The sequence below is a fragment of the Lissotriton vulgaris genome, chromosome 9 (assembly GCF_964263255.1).
Source record: "Lissotriton vulgaris chromosome 9, aLisVul1.2, whole genome shotgun sequence".
Taxonomy (NCBI): domain Eukaryota; kingdom Metazoa; phylum Chordata; class Amphibia; order Caudata; family Salamandridae; genus Lissotriton; species Lissotriton vulgaris.
The window spans coordinates 286606479-286628552 of NC_141697.1; the positions used below are offsets into that span (position 1 = coordinate 286606479).

At 42.3% G+C, this 22074-nt stretch overlaps 1 protein-coding gene across 1 annotated transcript in view; it reads left to right on the forward strand.

Moving 5' to 3' along the window:
* Nucleotides 1-22074, forward strand: part of TSHR (thyroid stimulating hormone receptor) — a 618302-nt gene that overhangs the window by 258738 nt on the left and 337490 nt on the right. The window contains exon 2 of the mRNA XM_086937590.1: nt 20058-20129. Within this exon, the coding sequence (XP_086793716.1) occupies nt 20058-20129 (72 nt within the window). The remainder of the gene's footprint in view (nt 1-20057; nt 20130-22074) is intronic.

Here is a 22074-nt window from a genome sequence, read left to right on the forward strand (position 1 = left end):
CCAAGCCGCCCCCAGGTTTTTCATATTCTTGCACACCATGTCCCTGTAGAGTCTAGTGCAACTAAGGTTTCAAATAGCTGCAACCCATCCCGTCCACTGTTTATTTTGACTGCCCTCAGCTCTGCCCGCTTATTTTGTCCATGAACAGGCAGAGGCTGGGACACATCATGGAAAGAAAAAACCTTCAACAGATGCTAAAATGTCAGCTTTAATCATGGAACTCTTTAACTTCTCAAATCCACATGATCTTGTGAGATAAAAGAATAATAATCACAGTTTCTTTTTATTCGTAGTCAACTATACACCATGTTGGCATATGTGACAGAACCTCACCCTAACTGGCTCATACCTTGCTGAGCCTTGCAGTTTCTTGGTATTTTTTGTTTTGGCCATAACTAGATATTTCATCAATTTGCAAAGATGTGCAAAATTTCCAGCAAGCGCCTGGCCACTGCTGATGTTTCTCACAATTGCCTGAATTTTCTGGAATGAACCTGAGTTACGACAGGAGACCGAGGTGTATCAGAGGATATTTATTAAAAGTAATAAATATCAAAAGGCCCACATGCTTGTGGAAGCCGGACGGCTGCTCCTAGCACAAGTGCAAGTAGATCTGTCCCAAGATTCCATTAAATCATATAAATACTTATACTAGTGTTCTATGAGGTTACATCATAATGTGGGTGACATCCTATTGGACATTGTAGTCAGGATTAGTTGAACACAAATGAGGATCAAACCTATAAATAAACATGCCTTCGCAGTACAACTTATGGCATGTGTACAACATATCCCTTCTTTGCAATAATTAAAAATAATATTTATATAAAACAAAATCTTCAAAACATTTAGGCATTTTGGTAGGCCTGCTTGTAGGTACTAATTTGTTCGACTATGAACCATCTTGAATATAATTTTTGTTATTCCAGATTGTTTCACTACTTTTAAATTCATCCTTTTCATGAGTAAAAACTTGATATTGGGAAGACATGTCAGGGTCTTCACAAACTTCAAAACTCTTCCTCATTAGAAAATTAACTCCAATTGTTCATTCCTTGTTCAACAAAGTCCCATGCATTTAGTTCATGTATACATACTCTATAGCTTTTGCTAGACATGAGCATTTCCTCTTGGCCTGGTTTAAGACTTACTACATGACTTTTACTCCACCATCCTTTGTCTCCTAGATGAACAGCTCCTTTTGATACATCAACTTTGAAAGGTGAAGAGTAATTGGGTTCTCCTTTCTGTACTTTCACAGGTTTTTTATTAATTACCTAATCTCCTTTATCAATATTTTTGATTTTTGTTTTGTTGATTATGTAATGATAAGTTTAGTTAACTTTTGTCTTTCTATAATTTTTTGCTGCACTTTAATGTGTCTATCATATACACTGTCACATTTTGAACTTTATTTATACCAATGTCCAAATAGGCGTGAGTGCAGTGTTACACTTTGCTCCTCGCATTAAATAAAATGGAGTGTTATTAGTTATATCGTTGATGTATTATTATTATAACTATTGACCTTTTCTGGCATATTCTTTGATAGGCAATTGAGATGCCACAACCAATTGCACTCCTTCCTTTAAAAAATTCAGTAACACGTTCCACCTGTCCATTAGAAGATTCACTGTTTTATTCCTTGTGTTTAAAAAAAATCATTTTTGTTGTGTGTCATTGTCTGATATTATAATTTTAGGTTGACCGTCAACTGCAAATATTCCTTTTTAGAAATTCAATAATGACCTCAGTAGAAATGTTTGGAATAAACTCATAATGAATTCACTTTGTGTAGTAATCCAATAAGACTACTAAGAATCTTCAACTGCTATCTAAAATGTTGAATGGACCTGAAAAGTCGGTAGCTATTTCTGAACATGGACCATCTGGAATTCCTATCAGTTGCATTTCATTCTTTCCAATCTTCCAGTGCTTGTCTGCTCTTAAACACTCTACATAATGATCAACGTGCAAGTTTGCATCAGCTTTTTTACCTGGCAACCAATAATAGTTTTGCAAAATTCTCTTTGTAGCAGTCGAACTAGGATGATCTTTGTGAACCAAGCAAATTCGTTTTTTCCTTAGTTGCTAAGGTGGTATAAATAAATTGTGTCTCCTTAACAAATCTTTTTCTACAGTTAATTCATCAGATACTTGTTGATAGCATCTCATTTCTTGGCTTAGTTTTCTTATGGGTGGCCATTTACTAGTGACATATTCTTTAACATTATGTATGGTGCAGTCTTTTTTCTGTGTTTCCCTCCATAAACTCTCTGAAATTGGTCCCTCACTGAGTATAGTTGCATCTACAGGTGCCACAACACATTCCATGTCTTCTAAACTTTCTTCTTCATGGTAATTTACCAGTAACCTTGATAGTTAGTCTGCTCTGCAATTATACATTTTTAATTTGTCTACCACCCAGATACATGCTAATGTCTCACGTTCAATTGTACTGTACACTTTTTCTGCATTTTTAAGTCTCCTTGAGATATAGGCAATAGAATACTCTTCTTCTCCCTTTTTTTAACTAAAAACTGCTCCAATGCCTACTGCACTGGCATCAACAGTAATTCTGTTTTTCCTGTTTGCATTATAAGAATGCAAAGCTGGTGCTTCTATTATCACTTTCTTAATTACTTCAAAGGCACAATCCTGTTCTTTAGCCTACCTTATCTACATAACCTGAGAGAAATCGTGAATAACACTTGCTAAGACCCATGAATGATTTTAATGTGTTTTTGTCAGAAGGTCTAGGAACTTCTCTTATGGCTTTCACTAAGTATGGACCGAAAATTTGTTCCGCTCGTGAAATTTGCGTATTTTCCACAATTTCGCAATCCGAGTATCTGGCAAAATCGCAGCAAAATCCACGAATCTGCGAGCGGGACAAATTTTGTTCAGGAAGCACTTACAGGGTTACAGCAGGTGCCCAAGTCGAAGATAATTTCTTTGTAACCATTTACAAAAGGGTTACAAAGAAATTAAATTCAACTTGGGCACCTGCTGTAACCCTGTAAGTGCTTCCTGAGCTGCGCCCTGTTGCCCACTTCCAACTATTCTCTGACCCTGCTCTGACCCTCGAAGCAGGGTCAGAGAATAGTTACAATTAGGCAATGAGGCTCCTGTCACAAAAATTAAACCTCACCAGGAAGCACTTACAGATATAAATAAAGCAGGTGCCCGAGTTGAAGCTGAAATTCAGTAACGCATTATTAATTAGCCCAAGAATCTAGTGAGCACGGTCGATGCTAGGCAGGTGTGCTTTCTCCCCAAATCTACCATCTACAAATAGCTGTAATCCGTGATGGAGGTCTGGGCATCCACGGGTTTCTCGAGCGCAATCCCCCTGTACTTCCAGTGACCAGGAGGCGGCTTTCTGCGCTGATCGGTCTCTGACCTTTATAAACAAGAGGCATGTGAACTCGCACAGAAGCCCGGCCCCACACACAATAGGCTATGCAACCTCTTCCCGCCCTTTCCCCCACTGTGATGGACAGCTCACTCGAGGGACCTTGGCGCCTATGGGCACGGTGGCAAAGTTACAGACACACGGGGTCACTGGAGAGAATTCTTCTGGGCCTTTCCGCAGCTGTAGTGTAGGAAAAGAACGATACATTTACCCAACAAGGTAGCACCTACTGCTTTCTCCTCATCTGCTGCTCTGATCGGTCTCTGACCTTTATAAACAAGAGGCATGTGAACTCACACAGAAGCCCGGCCCCACACACACTAGGCTATGCAACCTCTTCCCGTCCTTTCCCCCACTGTGATGGACAGCTCACTCGAGGGACCTCGGCGTCTATGGGCGCGGTGGCAAAGTTACAGACACACGGGGTCACTGGAGACAACTCTTCTGGGCCTTTACGCAGCTGTAGTGTAGGAAAAGCATGATACATTTACCCAACGAGGTAGCACTTACTGATTAGCCAGTAGAAAGTACTCCAGTTGAGTATAGTGCAATTGCCCAAAAATCCGTGCTTTCGCAGGGAAATCCGTGAATTCGCGGATTGTTTTGCAAATTTGCGCGAATTCGCGGACCGTGAATTCTCAAAATTAGCCCATACTTAGCTTTCACTAAATATTTTTTGGGTTTAATACCATCTGCAGTAAGTAGGTATCCCAAATAATCTATGCAGCTCTGTAGAAATTTAAATTCATTCTTTGATACTGTCATGCCTTTTTCTGTAAGTATGGTCAAAATAGTATTTCATGTTTTGTTGTGATCTTTTTCAGTTTCAGCATGTACTAAAATGTCATCTTGAAACTTCTATACTCCTTTCACATCTTTAAAAATTATATCCATACATTTTTGAAAGACACTAGCAGCAGAGGCTAGTCCAAATTGTAATCTCATGTACCTGTATGCTCCAAAAGGCATTATGAACGTTAAATCTTTAAATTCCTCTGCTAATTTGATCTGGTGGAATGTTGACTTGAGATCAATCAAAGAGTAAAAGTTTGATCCTGAAGTGGAATGCAAAATCTGGTAATGGATGGCAATCCACAACTATGTTTTTATTAAGTGATCCCAAGTCAGCACACAGCCTGATATCTCCTGTCTTTTTTTTGTGACAACAGTTGCAGAAACCCATTCCCATGAATCTGTGGACTTGATAACACTTTCCTCGCAAAGTCTTTCTAGTAATTTATTTAGTTCCTTTCTCACAGAAAGTGGAACTAGTCTAACTTTGTGTGTTATAGGTATTGCGCCTTCTTTAAGTTTGATTTTGTGTTCGAACCCTTTAACACACCCTATTTGTTCCTTAATAACATCTTTATTGTTGTTTAAAACAAAATCAAACGTTGGATGTTTACTTGATACCCCAATACAATTCATGTAGTTGTTGTCTAAAACTATAGGCTCGACTAAACCTAGTTTTAAAATAACTCCATGTTTAGCTAGATCTTTCCATCCTACAATATTGCAACCTCTCTCAGCCACATAGATTTTTGTTTTTATCACCCTTCCTTTAAAATTAAGAGTATCCTCAAAAAACCCAACCATATCAATTTCAAACACACAGAATGCTCTTGGATTTACATCGGTATTATGAAGATCAACATTTTGCCATGAATTGTAAAAGGTAGTGTCTAAGATAATTGTTATGGGCGCACCTGAAGGCGCCATAACCTGCAGTTCTATTTTTCCTATGAGTACATTTCCCAAAGATGCTCTTATTTTTCCTTCTGGTGTATCCACAGTTAAAACAATGTTTGAACATATTTCTTCATCAATTTAATTAATCTTCACTTTCGTATTATAGCTACTCTTTATGTTTTTACAAGATGAGGCAAAAGGTCCCATTTTACGATTCTTTACACATCTCTTCCCAATGGCTGGACATCCCTGAAAATCGGTGATTCCTTGATCTACACCTATAACACATGCAAGTTTTACCTTCATTATTTTTCCCACTTCTGTTTCTCTCATTGCACTTTTGTTCGAACTCTTCTTTTCCTGTAGTGCAAAAACATTAGTATGTAGGGGTACTTTCACTGGATAATACTTTAGTTGACAGCAAAGAGCATTCAATTCCTTTAGCAATGTCAATCACTTCCTGTAAGCTTGGATTACTACATGCTAACAACTGTTCTTGTATCTTCTTCGAATAACAATGAAATACAAACTGGTCTCGGATGTAAATGTCCACCATCTCGTTAAATTCGCAACTAGTGGCAAGGTCTCTTAGTGCTGCAATGTATTCCTCAATGTTTTCACTCTCAGATTGTTTTCGCATTGCAAATTAGTGTCTTCCTGCTATAATGTTTGGTTCTTCTGAAAATTGCTTTTCCATGCGCTTGACTGCCTCCTGATATTTATTCATCTGTATAAACTGTCCAGGTGCATTTTCAAACTCTGGTGAGCTGTCGAAGATTTGTTGTCCAGCATTGCCCAGCAGCCCAAACATAATTGCTTTTTTAGCTTTCTGTATTTTATTCTTTGCCATCTATTGCTATTAAATAGTTCTCAAAAGCTCTACACCAATGTATCCAGTGCATGGGTGGTTTACCAGATTCATTTAGAAAATGTGCTGGTACACAAATTGCATTAATTTCCACCATTGTGCCTATTTTTATCCCTGTACAGCACTTATTTAATTCTTCCACCATGAAAAACAATATTATGAAGGTGGTAAGGTTCACCTATCAAACGATTTTCATGTAATGTTTTCTCGTTTCTTTAAGTCTAACTTTAAATTCCGTTTATGATGCTGCCCAACCTTGTTTTTCATAAATATTATGTATTTTCTTACCTTTGGTTTTGAATAGGGATCATAAAGGTTTCATCCTCATTACGAAGAAGCAAATGTATGCGTACAATTTCCTTTAGTCAGATTCAGAGGAACACAAATTGGCGGCACGTTGACATGCTACCTACGTGACTATTAACTATGTTGTCCCATAGCGAACACTCGCTGCTATGCAAAAATGAGCAATGCTGACAATTATGTCACAGTACAATGCGCGCACAAGAAGACGAGCAAGTGTTGAGTCGTGAGCCGCCAAAGACACTACCTGACATTGAGTTTTTCTGAAATATTTCAGTTTGCAATTTTCTTTAAATATAAAGAATATCATTCTCTACAGATTCTTCTGTAGTAAGTATCGTGACTACGTCTGTGTTGGGCCTTCTTTTTTCCTGTCGTCGCAAGTTTGTTATGACAGGAGACCGAGATGTATCAGAGGATATTTATTAAAAGTAATAAATACCAAAAGGCCCACATGAAGGTGGAAGCTAGCACAAGGGCAAGTAGATCTGTCCCAACATTCCATTACATCATATAAGTACCTAAACTAGTGTTCTATGAGGTTACATCATAATGTTGGTGACATCCTATTGAATGCGAAGGTATCAACCCAGGCTAACTTACAAAGAGACAACACTGGCTATATTCAGAAAATTTTCTAAAAATATGCATAAACTATAACACAACAGTATTATTGATATCAAAAGGTTTTTTAATTATTTAGATAAGAAAAAGATTAAACATATATATCTTGTATACACGATAAATTGCAATAAAATGATATTTTTTTGTTAATATTCAGAAATAAAACATTTAGTTTAAAAACACTCAAGGGAAAATATTGTTGTCCTATATATTATTGGTGCGGCTGTAGTCTGTCAAATCCTATTGGACATTTTAGTCAAGATTAGTTGAACACATATGAGGATCGAACCTATAAATAAACATGTTTTTGCAATACAGCTTATGGCATATGTACAACAACCTGCCTTTTTCTCGAATTAGAGTGTGGAGACAAGAAGCAGTATGTGGGCCCCATTGTCTCCCCCATTATCTGTCACAAACTCTATGAACCCAAATTTGAATGAACTGGGATTTAATTAAACTGATGTCTAGATCATTGTGAGGTACTAGAGCTCATGTTAGTACGATTACACGTCAAATGTGGCATTAATGCTTGGTGTCACCTCGCTCCACTTTAGCAGCACATCATTAATCTAGTCATGAAGCTGCTAGTGGCAACTTAAGGCATTCTGAGCTTCATAGTCTTGTTTGGCTTCCATTAGATAAATAAAATAAGAATCCTGATAACAATGGCATGAAACAAAAAAATTCTGGTACGATAAACAAGATGGCCTACCGACGTAGAGTTAGGCGGCAACTGTGGGGGTCTCTCTGGTATTTTCTGTGGCACTGGCAGTATCTTGGAAGTAGGGCTGGGTAGGTGATTTGTCAGAAAGAGAATCCTCCAAATTCTACCACTTTGTAAGCTCCTCACAGAGTAAAATGAAGAGAAAAATCTGCCAACATCTACTTCGTGGATGAACTTTTTTTTAAATGCAGATTTTCTGCCTGATCACAAAAAATGATAAAGAGCAAAAGGTTACATTACACTCTTTACAAACCATCATAGGCTATGGAAGCTTTGGAGCATTGTTCAGTGACACCTGGGAGTATGTCCATAGCTTGACTGATGGAGCTAGGTTTCAGCATTACGACTTCCAGGTGGTGTGCAGTCACTTCTGGCTTAAGGCAGGGAGAGGCAAAACAAGTAGTAATCAATACAGAGAATCCGTGCTCGCAACATCTCAAGGTTTCAGCTGCATGTCTGCACTTTACTCTAATTCACACCAAGCCTCTCATTCCCACACCTTTGTTTTGTTTTTCTGTCCGGTTCCTAGTGAGTTCTTCCTTTCCTTTAGATTGGGGTACTGCCCCTCCTGGTCATCTGGGCACTCCAACCTCCACTGATGTTGGGTTGGATTCCTTGTCTTCCTAAACATACATTACTATGATACAAAGGCTAGTTCGAAAAACTGAAACCATAGTTAATTGTTGATTGGCATTATATGCATTTGCTGAATATTTGACACTGTTAGTTGTCTTTAGCTTGAGCACAAGAGACAAGTGAGGATGACGATTGGCTTGAGGCTGAAAGCCCTGCCAAAAAGTCACATGGCCCAGTTTCTGTTTCTCTTCTCCCTTACCCATTTTATTTCACTTGTTCTCTTAAAGTTATGAAATTGCAGACCTAAACTAAGGGTTCAAGGAAGTTGGTGGGTGCTCCCTGGGTCCATCTACCACCTTGAGCATATCCGGATAACTACAGAAAGTCCTGAGACCTTGAGGCATGCAGAGGGATTCTCATGGGCTGCCACCAGCCAAACACGAAGACCCTCATGTGTGTAACCTTTTAACCAATCATAATGCACCAATCTGTAAGGCCTATTCTGATTATGTTTCCAGTAAAATCAAATTGATGTTTTTGCAAAAAATAGTAGCTTGAAACTACTTCCATTAAGTGTTGTGCAATGACAATATTTCAAATAGTATTGAATAGGGAGTACGTGAGATTGTACTTCTGAGGAGGTAATTTACACCTCGCTGGGAACGCCCTCTAACCTTCCAGCTAAGCTGAGGCCCTAGGCTCCACACCCAGACAAGGGATCCACCGTGTATTTCGACCTCCCCACATCCTTGTTGGCAATCTCACCAGTGATGGCTCCACCGCTAAGGCGGAGGAGCGCCGCCGCACTGCCTGTAGGACTGCACAAAAAGGAAAAATAAAATGAAAACACCGCAATATTATTATCATTTAATTTTTCTGTGCTGAGGCAGCTTTGTGGGCGGGGCTGCCCTGCTCACAGAGCAGGGCATTGAAGGAGTGGTTTTCCCACTCCAAGTGAGCGTGAATGTTTGGCCGGCCCTCTTGGGCCGGCTAAACATCCATATGCACTTCACATGTTCTCCAGCCAGGCTACATTACATCTCGGCAGAGAAAATGCCCTAGGCTCCTATTCCCTGGTGCAGTGCCGAAAAACAGCGCGCAGACCAATCACAATGCTGCATTACATTATTGCGATTGATCAAGAGATCCTGGGTAGGTCCTTCCTGATCCTGCCTCCTGTGAAGCCGAAGGAAGGAAGAGAGGATGTAGAGGACCGAAGAGAGGTGGCGGCCAGCCAGCAGGGCGGCCGGTAGGTAATTCCTTTTTTTTTTAACCCCCCCTCCCCGCCTCACTAATGCTATAGGAAGCAGCCACCACTGAATCTCACTGCTTACATGGCAGACATTTGAATGGCAGAAGCATTATAGGCAGAGCAGTCGTTCTGCAAACTTTTACGTTTTTCTAAAACAAAGTCCAAAATCAGAACTTATTTCCCCCTCTTGTTAAAATCATTCATTGATGGTTCTGCCTGGAATGTCATGCCTTTCATTAGAAACCCTGTGCTTCCCCCATGCCTAATAAACCCTGTAAAAATTGCTGGTGCAAAATTACAAAATGATCAGGGTTTTATACAATTATTTCATTATTGACTTGATCCTCTCTGCAGGGTCACCCCCAAACATTTTGCCTTCTCCTCTCCTTGTTTTCTTAATTACATTTTTGTTTGCTATTAGGTCTCGGTGCACTTTACCACTTCTAACCAGTGCTAAAAAGCTTTTGCTCTCTCCTTTAAACATTGTAAAATTGGCTTGCACCCAATTGTCTCATTTAATTTACTTCGAAGAGCTTAGTAAAGTGCTACTACATGTAATCAGGGACTGTAAATTAAATGCTACTATTAGGCCTGCAGCAAGTATTATGTCATCCAGTTAAGTAACCCTTTAAATCCCGTTTTGTTTCGTTGACTAGCATACAGAAAAGGTTACATATTGCTGCAGATTGGAGTTTGACATAATCTTTGGGAAAGTCTCTTTTTGGGCGAACCATGCTAGAGAGCCCACACCATTTTATGTAACTTCAAAATGCAATGCGGAAAAGTTCCTAAGTTTGGGTAAAAAAAATATTATGAAACTAAAAATGCCCTATGTATATTGTTGTGCATTTTAGACTATTTTGATTGACTGTGTTTAATTACAATTTAAATAAAATAGCCCCTATATGGAGGCAAATGCGCAATAATGTGTTTCTTGGGCTGAATGTTGCAAAGAAAAGACACAGATTTGAGTGTTCGGTAACAAGCACTACTATGTACTAGCCTGCCACCTCCCTTGATCAAGCGTTGGGCCAGTTTCACAGTAGAACATTGTTATTCTAGGGAGCATGGCAAAAACAGTAGCTCCAGTTTCAGACAACTCCCCAGATTCATTGGCAGTTAGTGGTTAAATAAGGCAAGCACATCTGCATGATTAACAGCAATAAGATAGCTCAGGGTGCTGAGCCCCTTCTGCTCTGGTCTGCCTGTAACATAAAGATTACATGTTTTCATACTGGAGCTTCTGACTGTGCCTTTTATATCCAAAAACACAAGTACCATTAGAGTTTGGGAATAAAAGCGTAGCATTTTCTTTCTACTCGACTCTGTGTCCTCACCTTTCTTGCTGTAACCTCTTGTCTTTTTCTCGCATCTCACACCATAATCTCTCCCATCCACATCTGTTTTGCAGTAATTTTTTAAAAATAGAAGCGAATTGCCTCTTCTGATTGGAATGTAATTTCACCATCAAGTTGTGCAGGGCAATCTCGCATCCCTATAGCATTTTCTTTCTACTCGACTATGTGTTCTCACCATGTTTGCTGTAACCTCTTGTCCTTTTCTCGCATCTCACACCCTAATCTCTCCCCTCCACATCTGTTGTGCAGTAATTTTTAAAATAGAAGCGAGTTGCCTCTTCTGATTGGAATGTAATTTTACCATCAAGTTGTGCAGGGCAATCTCGCATCCCTGCTTTCGCTGAGCCTCAGTGCTCAAGTAAGCCGGCTAATAGAGACAGGCACTCCATGCACAAAATGAAAAAAAATCCAATCAGTAGAACCATATTGTGCCAGTTTAAAGATGTAAGTGAAGATAGCACAAAAAAGCACTATCCCCCAGATTCATGAAACCCATTTTCTGCGAATTCTAAATTGCGATAAATACCGAATCGCAATTTAGAATTCGCATAATGGGATTCATGAAAATCTGCGACAAAAAATAGCGATTCGCATTCGGCCGCAAAAGCCGATTGCGATTTACCCAAAATCGCAGAATAATCGCAAAATCTGACAATTTCCGTGTTGAAATTGCGATCTCGCTATTAGCGAGATCGCAAATTGGGATCTCACTAATAGCGAGATCACAAAAAAAGGAAGTTGCATTTCGAGCACAGTGATGACATCACAACCATTCTGAATACTGAGGCTGATTTGGAAGCAGCACTGCCCAGAGCTCCACTCTAAACCACCTCCAGCTTTGATTCAGGATACACCCCACTGCTGCAATGTCACAGGAAGCAGCAGGGACCACTTCCACAGAGAGAAAGTGAAAAATGTAATTCTCAGAACAGGAGCTTGAACATCTGATAGAGGAAGTCTGTAAAGATCTTGACATACTGTTCGGGAAGGACTCCAGGAGGGTGCCAGAGGCCGACAAACTGCGAATTTGGTTGCGCATACGCGCAAAAGTAAATGCAGTTGGAGTCACCCAGCGATCAATCGACGATCTCAAGAAGAGGTGGTACGACCTCCGAGGTCGTGCCAAGGAGAGGATCGCCGAGAGGCCGGATGAGCGCCTTGCAACAGGAGGGGGAGAGCCTACAGTCCCTCCCAACACCCCATTGGAGGACCTCGTTGAGGACACATTGCAACCAGAGCATTGCGTGGGGGTAACCCGGCTGGACTCCTCCCGACTCACCCAAGAAAGCCAAGGTAAGTGCCATGCGACCGCAACCCTGTCCCCTAACAATGGCCATGACCCTAGAGCTACCCATAAGAAACCCCAGTCATGCAGCCCATGCACACCAGAATATCCCTATTGCATTGAGGGACATGTAGTCTGACCACAATTTACATTCAGCCCCATACAGCCAGATATGTCCTAATAGAGTCAATCCAAAAGCCAGTCAGGGAATGCTAGCCTGCATGCATGTAGCAACCTTCCATGTGAAAGATACATGTAATTAATCAATGTCCACTTTACATCACAGGTGGCGCTGAAAACACCAGCAGCGACAGTGAGGGGCTGCAAATTGATGATAATGATGAGGATTGAGGGTGACGCACATCCATCCACACAACCAGGTCCATCAGGGCAAGCACCAGCGCCAGCAGCCTTACCACTACCTGCAACGCTAGCGACAACAGGCGCACCACCACCTGTAACGCCAGCGACAACAGGCGCACCACTATCGCCAACTGTGAGACCCATGCCAGTGGCATCGGCAACACCAGCAGCCGCCAGGCCACCAACACAACGCACACCTACTGTGCCCACCCAGTCCAGAGGACAGGTCAGGGAGCGGCGCCAAAGTACACCACGTGCCGGCAGGAGGGGGGTGACTGTGCGTGGGCCGGGTCTTTCAATAGAGCGCCGCATGCTGCGCGTCCAACAACAACAGGCACGACACCTTGCAGCAATACATCTGCAGCTCCACAATACAGCCAGGAATGTTGGCCAGCTGTCTGACCGGATGGACCGAATGACCACAGCAGTGGAGGCCAAAACTAAGGCCATGCTGAGCCAGCGGGACCTCACCCGGCGCCGCCACCGCCAGCTCCTAACACGCCTCTCGGCGTACACGCGCTCCAATTATTTAATTGGCAACGCAACATCCCAGCTGTCCCGTAGATCATTGGCCATGCAAATCCAGATGGTCCAATGCTGCCAGGACGTGGCACGGGCACTTGAGCAGGCAAGCACTGCAGTTCAGGCTCTGCAGGCAACTGGCCACGGCCAGGCAGGAGGGGATGACGCTAGTGAGGGAACATCTAGCCACAGCAGCCTTTCTTTGCCACCGGTTAGTGTTCCACGTCGCAGCAGCAGGCCCACTGCGGCATCACGTGCGAATCCGGAGGAAGAGGTCGAGAGGCGACTCAGAGCTTCGGGCCGGAGGCGCCAATGACATTTTTGCTCATCATGCAGGGACATGCTGATGAGAAAAGCATGCCCACTGAGAAATCAGAGATGTATGACGCAATATACCTTAAATGTATCTTTAGAAAATAATGCAATATTATTGTGAAAACAACAATAATATTTATTCATTAACAGTACATCAGACTCATGCCATTATTTCAATTGTCATGCATGAGTGAAGTGTTGGGTGAGGGGAGTGGGTGCACTAGAAACAGTTCATTGTGATTTGGTTGCGCCGTCTGTGTCCTTCAGCTGGATTTTCCCCGCGTGCATGACGCGCATGTGCAGGTGGGCGGTTGTCCCCTTCCGACTCACTGCCAGATATCTCTACAGGTATCCTGCGCTTGGTAGCAATGTTGTGGAGAATTGCACACACGGCCACGATGCGGCAGCAGACCTCAGGCTCGTATTTGAGGGCCCCACCAGTCTTGTGCAGTATGCGGAAGCGGCTCTTCAAAGGCCAAATGTCTTCTCAATGCAATTTATAGTGCGGATGTGTGCAGCATTGTAACGCCGTTGCTGTGGTGTGGCAGGGTTGAGGTATGGGGTGAGGAGGTACTCACGGAGACTGTAGGCGCTGTCACCTGAATGAAAGGAGCAGAGGGTGAGTGCCTGTTCTGCGCAGCAACATGGTGATAATGTACCATTTAGTGACATGTGTACTTACCTAGAAGGTATCCTTCGCCAAAGTCTCCCCTGGCCAGTCGTGTGTGCATGCCGCTGTGCTGGAATATGAATGAGTCATGTGTGCTCCCCGGGTATTGTGCCACTATGTCCGTGATGATTGTCTTAGCGTTGCACACCATCTGGATATTCAGGGAGTGGCAGGACTTGCGGTTCCGGTACATGTATTCTGTTTGTGCAGGTGGGCAGATGTGGATGTGGGTACAGTCTATGCATCCAATTACTTGGGGGAATTGTGCAATGTTGTAGAAATCCAGCTTGGTTTGAATCAAGTCCTGTTGGGTGGTTGGGAATGTGATGTAATGGTTTAGCCGGGTCAGCATTGCCTCCAGGGAACTCCTTAGGCAGTGGGACATGGTGCTCAGGGAGATCCCCCCCTGCATATGCAACTATCCCCTGGAAGCTTCTGGAGGCCAGGAGGTGTAGGCTGCACAAGACCTGTACATGGGTGGGCACGGCATTGGTCCTCCTTGTTGGGTGCTGCATCAGGGGGTCTAAGTCCCGGATCAGCTTAGTGATCATTGCCCCATTCAGGCGGTACTTGGAGTAGATTTGCTCTGCAGTTAGGCCCAGTAGGGTGATCCGCTGGCGAAATATTCGCTCCTGTATCCTGCGTCTGTTCCGTGCTGCTCGCTGAAGCCTTCGCCGCCTGACCACCATGTAGAGTCCTGGCATTGTGAGAGTCCTCATGCTCCAGCTGCCTATCCTTAAGCGTGTTGAGTCAGGCCTGCACCTGTGGGTAGTTTTTTTTAACTGTTTTTTTTCCCTCATGGTTACCACCTGGTTTGGGTTCTCCTTAAGTTGCGCGTCGCTAATAGCGATTTTTGGCTTTTTCGCATTTTGCGACTTTTCTTGAATAGCAATTGCGAATATTTTGCGATTTTGCAAATTAATTAGCAGAATCCATGGTTTCTCGCAATTTCAGATTCGCTAAAGGCCTTCTTCCAGGATTCTGCGAATTACTTTGCGAACTCGCAATTATTCTTTAGCAAATTCGCTATTTGGAACTTTTCACTAAATTCCTTTTCTTCGAATTGCGATCGCAATTGCTGATTCGCAGCTATTGCGATCGCAATTTAGCTTCATGAATCTGGCTGTAAGTGCCAACTGTGGGTATATGATTGTTCCAGACTGGGACAAAGTGACACGATCAGGCGACTGCGATGGAGTGCAGGCCAGCTACAGGGACCCAGTTAGGCCGCTTAACAAGAGTGCCTTAAATCCTGATTGCAGAGTAATGCAAAGTCCTTGCTCTGAGTTGCACTGGCTGGCGTTGAGAAGCCATCGACGTGGATGCATGGTCCGGTGCCAAGATGCGTTGAGCAGCAAAGTAAGTGAATGATGACGGGAGCTTAAGATGCTAGGTCCAGCATAATCATTGAGAAAGCCACTGGGTCTTGCGGAGAATTGCGTAGCGATGCGTCGGTGCTGAGGTTGAGGTATGTTGCACCGGGCTGGTGGGGTGAAGTTGCTGGGGCTTGCGAGGGTTTGCTTCGAGATGTGCAGTGCTGCATTGAGCTGGGGCGGTTGACGGCATAGAGATTCGTCACAATGGGTTGGGTTACTCAAGCTGCCACGGTGCTGCGTCATCCTACGTCAGATCTGCATGCTGCTGTGGGGTGCTGGGTCGTTTGTCGTCATTGAAGATGCATCACACTAGATGAAGCTTCTGGAGCTTTCGAGGCAATTCGTGCTCCTGCATGGAAGATGTGTGGTGCAGAGAAGCCAGTTGTGACCCTGTGGCTTGAGAACCAGAGGTCAGCCGACTGACCCTTGGAGATCTTGGAGTTCTGGTAAACACAGACAGGCTGGTTTCAGCAGAGCAGCTTACAGCAGAAGAGTCCTGGTGCAGCAATAGCAGTCCTTGAGCAGAGAACAGTTAAGCAGCTAAGCAGGTCAGCTGGGCAGACTTCACAGTTGGGCAGTCCTGTTTCCTTGTGTAGGAAGCACCGTGTTCTGTCTACCTATGTGGTGCCTTTAAATTTAAGTAAAACATCTGGCACTCTTTACTTAACTCTTTAGTTATCAACATTCTTAAATTTCTAAAACAGTAGCACAGAGAGTTCTAATATGTCACTTAGTTTCTACAGAAAACTAAAAGTGCATATTAAATCTTGGGATATTATTCAAATTTCATAACTGTTGCCCCTGACTTAATAAAGCACCAATTGTATATAGAATTCAAAAAAGCCTGAAAGATTACAGGTAAATCAATTATGCAAAACCAATCCGAGTTTATCACGATGATTGTTGATACACTGACGATAATTAACTGGTTGAAACTCTTATTATTATTTTGATTGTTCTATGTACAATCTTCTGATTTTGGTGTTCAGATAATCTAGAGAAGCCTTGATGTGGTCAATTATGTTAGAGCCAAATACTTCAGTAATATATATGTATCTGTATTACACCGGTTGCAGATATGCAAAATATAACTTCAACGTTCACACATTAGTTTTTCTGTAAATATTGTTTTGATACTATCCCGAGGACTGTGTTCCTGTTGTGACGCAGAAATATAGGAATATTGTCTTGCAAAAAACCTTTGTAAAAAAAGGCTATTATTCTGCTGATCTTTTGGTTTTGTTTGAAGGATCCTTGCTGCAGAAAGGTGGTGAGAGAGTTGAATGGACAGAAGTGGGGTGTGGTTTATGGAAAGAAGATTCGGGGGAACATATGGGGTCCACCAGTAGGTTAAGATCTCACAGGCTCATAAAATCGGTAGACTTTCTGTGCTTGTCCGAACTTTGAGGTAGATGCATAGTGCTATACAGGGCACAAGTCCTATAAAAAGAAGCGGGGGACTGACACTATGCAAATTACCTCATGACGTCGCGTGCGGAACGTGTCCCAGTATCTGAAAATTACACCGGGACACGTACAGCTTATTTCTGTGGCGCCCAGCTTCTTGTCAGGGGGGACGGCGTCCACCCTGTGAAAAGAGTGGGGGGACGCGGTCCACCCACGAGTACCCCCGACTCGAGCCCTGGTGCTATAGAGGTCTAGAGGCAAGATCTGTGTTAATGAGAAGATCTTTCTCCAAATCATTGCCCTTTGGCTCGCAGATGGACTTGAGATTTTTAAAAGAACACTTGAGATGCCTGGCCCAATGGTTAGCTTGCCTACTTTTCTTTACTAATTTCACTGCCAGTGAGAGGTCTTTACATGTATCACACTTCCTACTCCAAAAAAACTGTACACCTCTTATGCACTTGCTTCCTTGCCATTACCAGTTAGCAGATCATTGAAAACTTTGAGACGCTCAAGGAGTATTTACATTAAACTAGAAAACTACATCACTATGAATCTACAAATCTAGCCAGCAATGTACGTTTGTCCTAAAACCAATGTTGATCTATTGTTTGGCTACAATTACCAAATAGTTAACTTTTCTGTGCACAAAGAAGAAATAGTAAAATGGATCTTCAGTACACAACCCATAGCTATTTAAATGTCTCTTCATTATACATACTGGGTATCTATAAATATATCAGTAGTTTACTTACTTGAGATATCAGAATAGATATTCTGTATACAGACTGTGATAATTCAAAAGGATTACCCAGCTGAAAAAAAGTACACTTAATCAATCCGGCATCACCAACAATCACACTCCAACAATAAGTTTCCAAATGTTCCTGTTTAAGTTTCTAAACTACAGTGATCTCAGTTACTAGATGGCTCCATTAATGTTCAGGACTGATTTTTAAAATGAACTATTTATTTCTTTAATTTGACTTACTGTTGTATATTTATTTTTGGATTGAAGTCTTCTTTGTTATGTATAGGACATCACAGCTGTTCTTGGGTGGCAGTTGAGGCACAAGAACCAAAGTGAAATAAAGCAACTGTCAATATTTGGACAGATCTTCAGTAGAAATAGAGAGAATATTTCAACCAATCTTCAGAAGGCATAGAGGGGATAATTATTCTTGAGTTTCTATATGTTGAGAAAGGCAGAATTCATCTTCAATATGCATATGCATAATATTAGAACTGATCTTTGCTAAACAACTTTGGAAATTTAAATTCACTGAACGCACACTATTTATTCATCTATGCCCTGGTTATATTGTATTTGATTTCGGATGTCGTTTGAAATTTCATACATATGATCATATGATGTGAGTTGGTCGTCCTACTAGGCACGCTTAAATTGCTTCTTAGATTACCTGCTGGGCATATTTCCATTAATCTTTAGCAGACAAAGGGAAAACATTAAATTTTGGGGATAAATATAACTGATCTTCGGTAAATTGGGAATATTTATAAACTCTGACCTCCCAGTGGTAGCTGTTTAAATTTCTTTTTTTTTATTGATCTCTTCTTGATAACATGAAGCTAAGTTATTGAGTTATGTAGGTAAGCTTGTTTAAATTTCCAGAGCATTGCCTACTGACGGAACAATATCAGGGAGGTTGTGGAAGACCAATGCCGAAGTCAACTACTTTAGCTCTTGCAAGTCGTGGATACATTTTTCCGAACCAATGCCCTTGCAATAACCGATACAAGCGATGATGTCAGTGACAATGACCTTTATGACACAACCACTGAGTGGAATCCTGGTTGGGCCCGTATTAAACTTTTGGAGCTGTGAGTGAAAATCCACTTCATATTTTTTTTTAGGAGCAGATCATTCAAACATTTCCCATTCTACCCATTCATCCACCCATTCATACAATCTGCCAATAGTCCTTCAATATTTCCAACGATTCACTCGGCCATCCATCCACCCATCCACTCTGCCCTCCATCCATTCATACACTCTGCAATCCATCTATCCAATCTGTCATCTATCCAATCTGCGATCCATACAATTAGACGCTCTGTGATCCATCCATCCCTACACTCTGCGATCCATCCGTTCATCTGTCCATCCACTCTGCGATCCAGTCATCCACTCTGCCATCCATCCACTCTGCATTCATCCATCAATGCATCCACTCTGCTATCCATCCGTCCACTCTACGATCTATCCATACATCCACTCTACCATCCATCCTCTCTGACGTCCATCCATCTTTCCACTCTGCCATCCATCCATACACTCTGCCATACATTGACTCATCTTTTTATCCACTCATCCATCCATCCATCCATCCATCTGTTTACTCTGCCATCCTTTCACCTACCCATTCATCCATCAGCTGTCCATCCATTCACCCATTCATTCATTCATGCATCCCTTTGCTCTGCCATCCTTTCACCTGTCCGCCACAATCCATTCAATCATTTACTCTGCCATACTGTCACCTGTCCAAAGGCCTAGCCATCCATCCCTTTACTCCGCTACACTTCCGCCAGTGTATCCCCCTTTCCATTCCGTCACTCACTCATCCAGCTACTCATTCCTTTGCTTTGTCATCCTTTCACCTACCTATCCTGCTATAATTTACTCATCCTTTCGCCTACTCATTACATTATCCACATACTCATTCATCCACCCACTCATTTATCCATATTTCCTCCTTTTCACCCCTCCTTCCAATATCCATACATTCTGTCCCTGTTCTGGTCGCCCTGCAGTCTTTTTCCCCTGCTTGCTCTTCTATTGATGCTGTATTCCAGCTTTAATGATGAACTTTTGACTGCGGAGTTGCAGAAGAGACAGATAAAGAACTCCACGATCGCTGTAGCTGCTCTGGCTTCAGGCTCTGTGACCTCAGAACTCGACTGCAATAACTTACTACAGTTGAGCTCTGGCGTTGTTTCTTTATAATCAGCTACTGGGTGCCTCACAAGTCGCCGATTATAAAGAAAATAAAGACAGGTGTGCAGATTGCAGAATCCCGTGTATTATAAAGATATTAACAATGTGGATACTTACCTAGTATGTTTAAAAATCACCTCAATGTACTAATTTTATTGATCTCGGGCAGGATGAAAGGCTGTGTCAGCCCCCTACTGGAATTCAAGCCCATGACATACAGATAAAATAAAATAAAGAAGTTCTTCCTATATGGATTGTATTATTTTAACTCACTGGATGGGGTTTCTGAAATATTCGACAATCTTTGTAAAAGAATTAATATTAACTGAGATATTGTTTTTTTTTCAGGAGATTTATGGAGACAAATCTGAAGGAGATCCCCAGTGAAGCTTTTGGAAGCCTGCCGAACATTTCCCGCATGTAAGAGGCCCTTTTTCTACGTTCAAAGGATGTGAACATGTTACTTAAAAAATATACGGTTATCAGAAACTCCCCACTAAATGCCGGCGCTTAAATTGCTACCGTGAGTCTTGAAATCACTGAAGCTGAGGGCAGTACTGAGAGGTACTGCCCCAGTGATGATGTCAGAGCTGTCGGTGCATTCTAATTGGTTGTGTGAGGAGGAGTCAAGCTGTGAGCTATGATGCTGTCCAATAGAGCGAATGCTCTGAAGTTGCAGCCACTTGGAAACTGCGGTCGCAGAGAGAAGATGCACAATTCTAGGGTGGGGAGTTTGAGAGTACCAATGATTCTTTACCATTTAATTTTAATATGAAATAAGCTATCCCTGCCTGCTGTGGCCACTAATGATGGGTAGAGGTAAGGAAACAGTGAGGTTGTTGGTAGCTACTGAGAAGACTACAGACATACTGGAAGAGTGTCAAAAGGCAGTGGTAGTGCAGGAAGGCACTGGAAAGCACTTCTCAGTGGCTGAGAATCAGAGTGGAAAAAGTAACAAAGTTACTTTTTACATGGATGGTGCAAAAATACATTTTCAAACCTGTAGAGCTGGGTGATAGGCTTTGTTGCAGGACTTTAGAATCACGTAATCTGTTTCAGAGAAAATTATTTAGCATTTGGACAGTAGAAACACAATTTTCTATTATTTGAGGGTGGTCTATCTCGATTTGCGAAGTGAGTTCCTTTCAGCACTAATCTGCATAATTAAAGGATCTCTTTCCAACCAAATTCCATAAACCATCTTATGATCTGCTTCTATGGAAGGCCTATACAAACTAACTCTGTGGCTTAAAAAGATCTATAAATGTTCCCTCAAATTAGCAACACCATGAAAAACAAGTTGATGTCTTTATTGTTGACGAGACCCAAGCCATCCAGAAATTAGGAAACATATTTGGAAAGGACCAGGTAGTTTCAGAATACCTTCAATCTTTTATTTGAAGCATACCTGAGAGCAAGAGATCATGAAAGATCCCAACCGGAGCTGTCAATAACGTGAAAAATGAAGGAGCAATCTATGCATTAGGTGGGTACCATCAGGCCCGGCTCCAGGAATATTTATTTGGGTGGGCCAAAGGTACATTCGGGTGGGCCACTGCTGGCCTGATTTATCGCTTATATATCTAGTCAGGCCTGCTTCTGGGCCCTCCTTTCTCTCCTTAATCTTACAAGGCACAGTAAAACGCACTCTTTTCCAAGTCTCTTTATAAATGTTATCACTCTCAAAAAGTGCTTTTCTTCCATGTAATGTCCCTTTGATGGGAAGAAGAGGTTTCTAAGGTGGGAGTATCAAGCAAGTGACACTACTCGGACTCCCTCTGTGCAAGCCTTCAGGGAGAAACCCTCTTCCTCCACCTTACCCCTGACTCTACAGCGCACTCCCTTACAAGCTTGATTATCCACTTTTCTACCATCCCCCTCCATTACACCTTATCTCATAGCTGACCTTGGGCCCAGCCCCATATCAGCCACCATACAGTTCCACTTTCATAATTCCCAGTAAATAAAAATAGTAAAATCACCTTCAAATTAAATTTGAAACATTAGTATAGCAGTAAATGTAATTAGCATGCATGTTAAAGTATGCTCCACAGTTGTCCTAATCGGTGGGCTTTAGTGCTGGTGCAAAAGTCTTTTTGACCTCTTTTTTTACCTCTTTGTCTGAAGATAACTCAACTTCCACCCTCCAAAAGTGCCCTTCATCTCTCTGTAGCCACTACCCCTCATGGCTTCCTCCTCAGACTCCCTAACTTCCACCCTCCACCAGTGCCCGTCATCTCTCCATAGCTCCCTCACACCTCAAGACCTCCTCCTCAGATTCCCTCACTGCCACCCTCCACCAGCTCCCCTCATCGCTCTGTAGTTCTCCCCACCCTGTGACCTCCTCATCGGATTCCCTCACTGC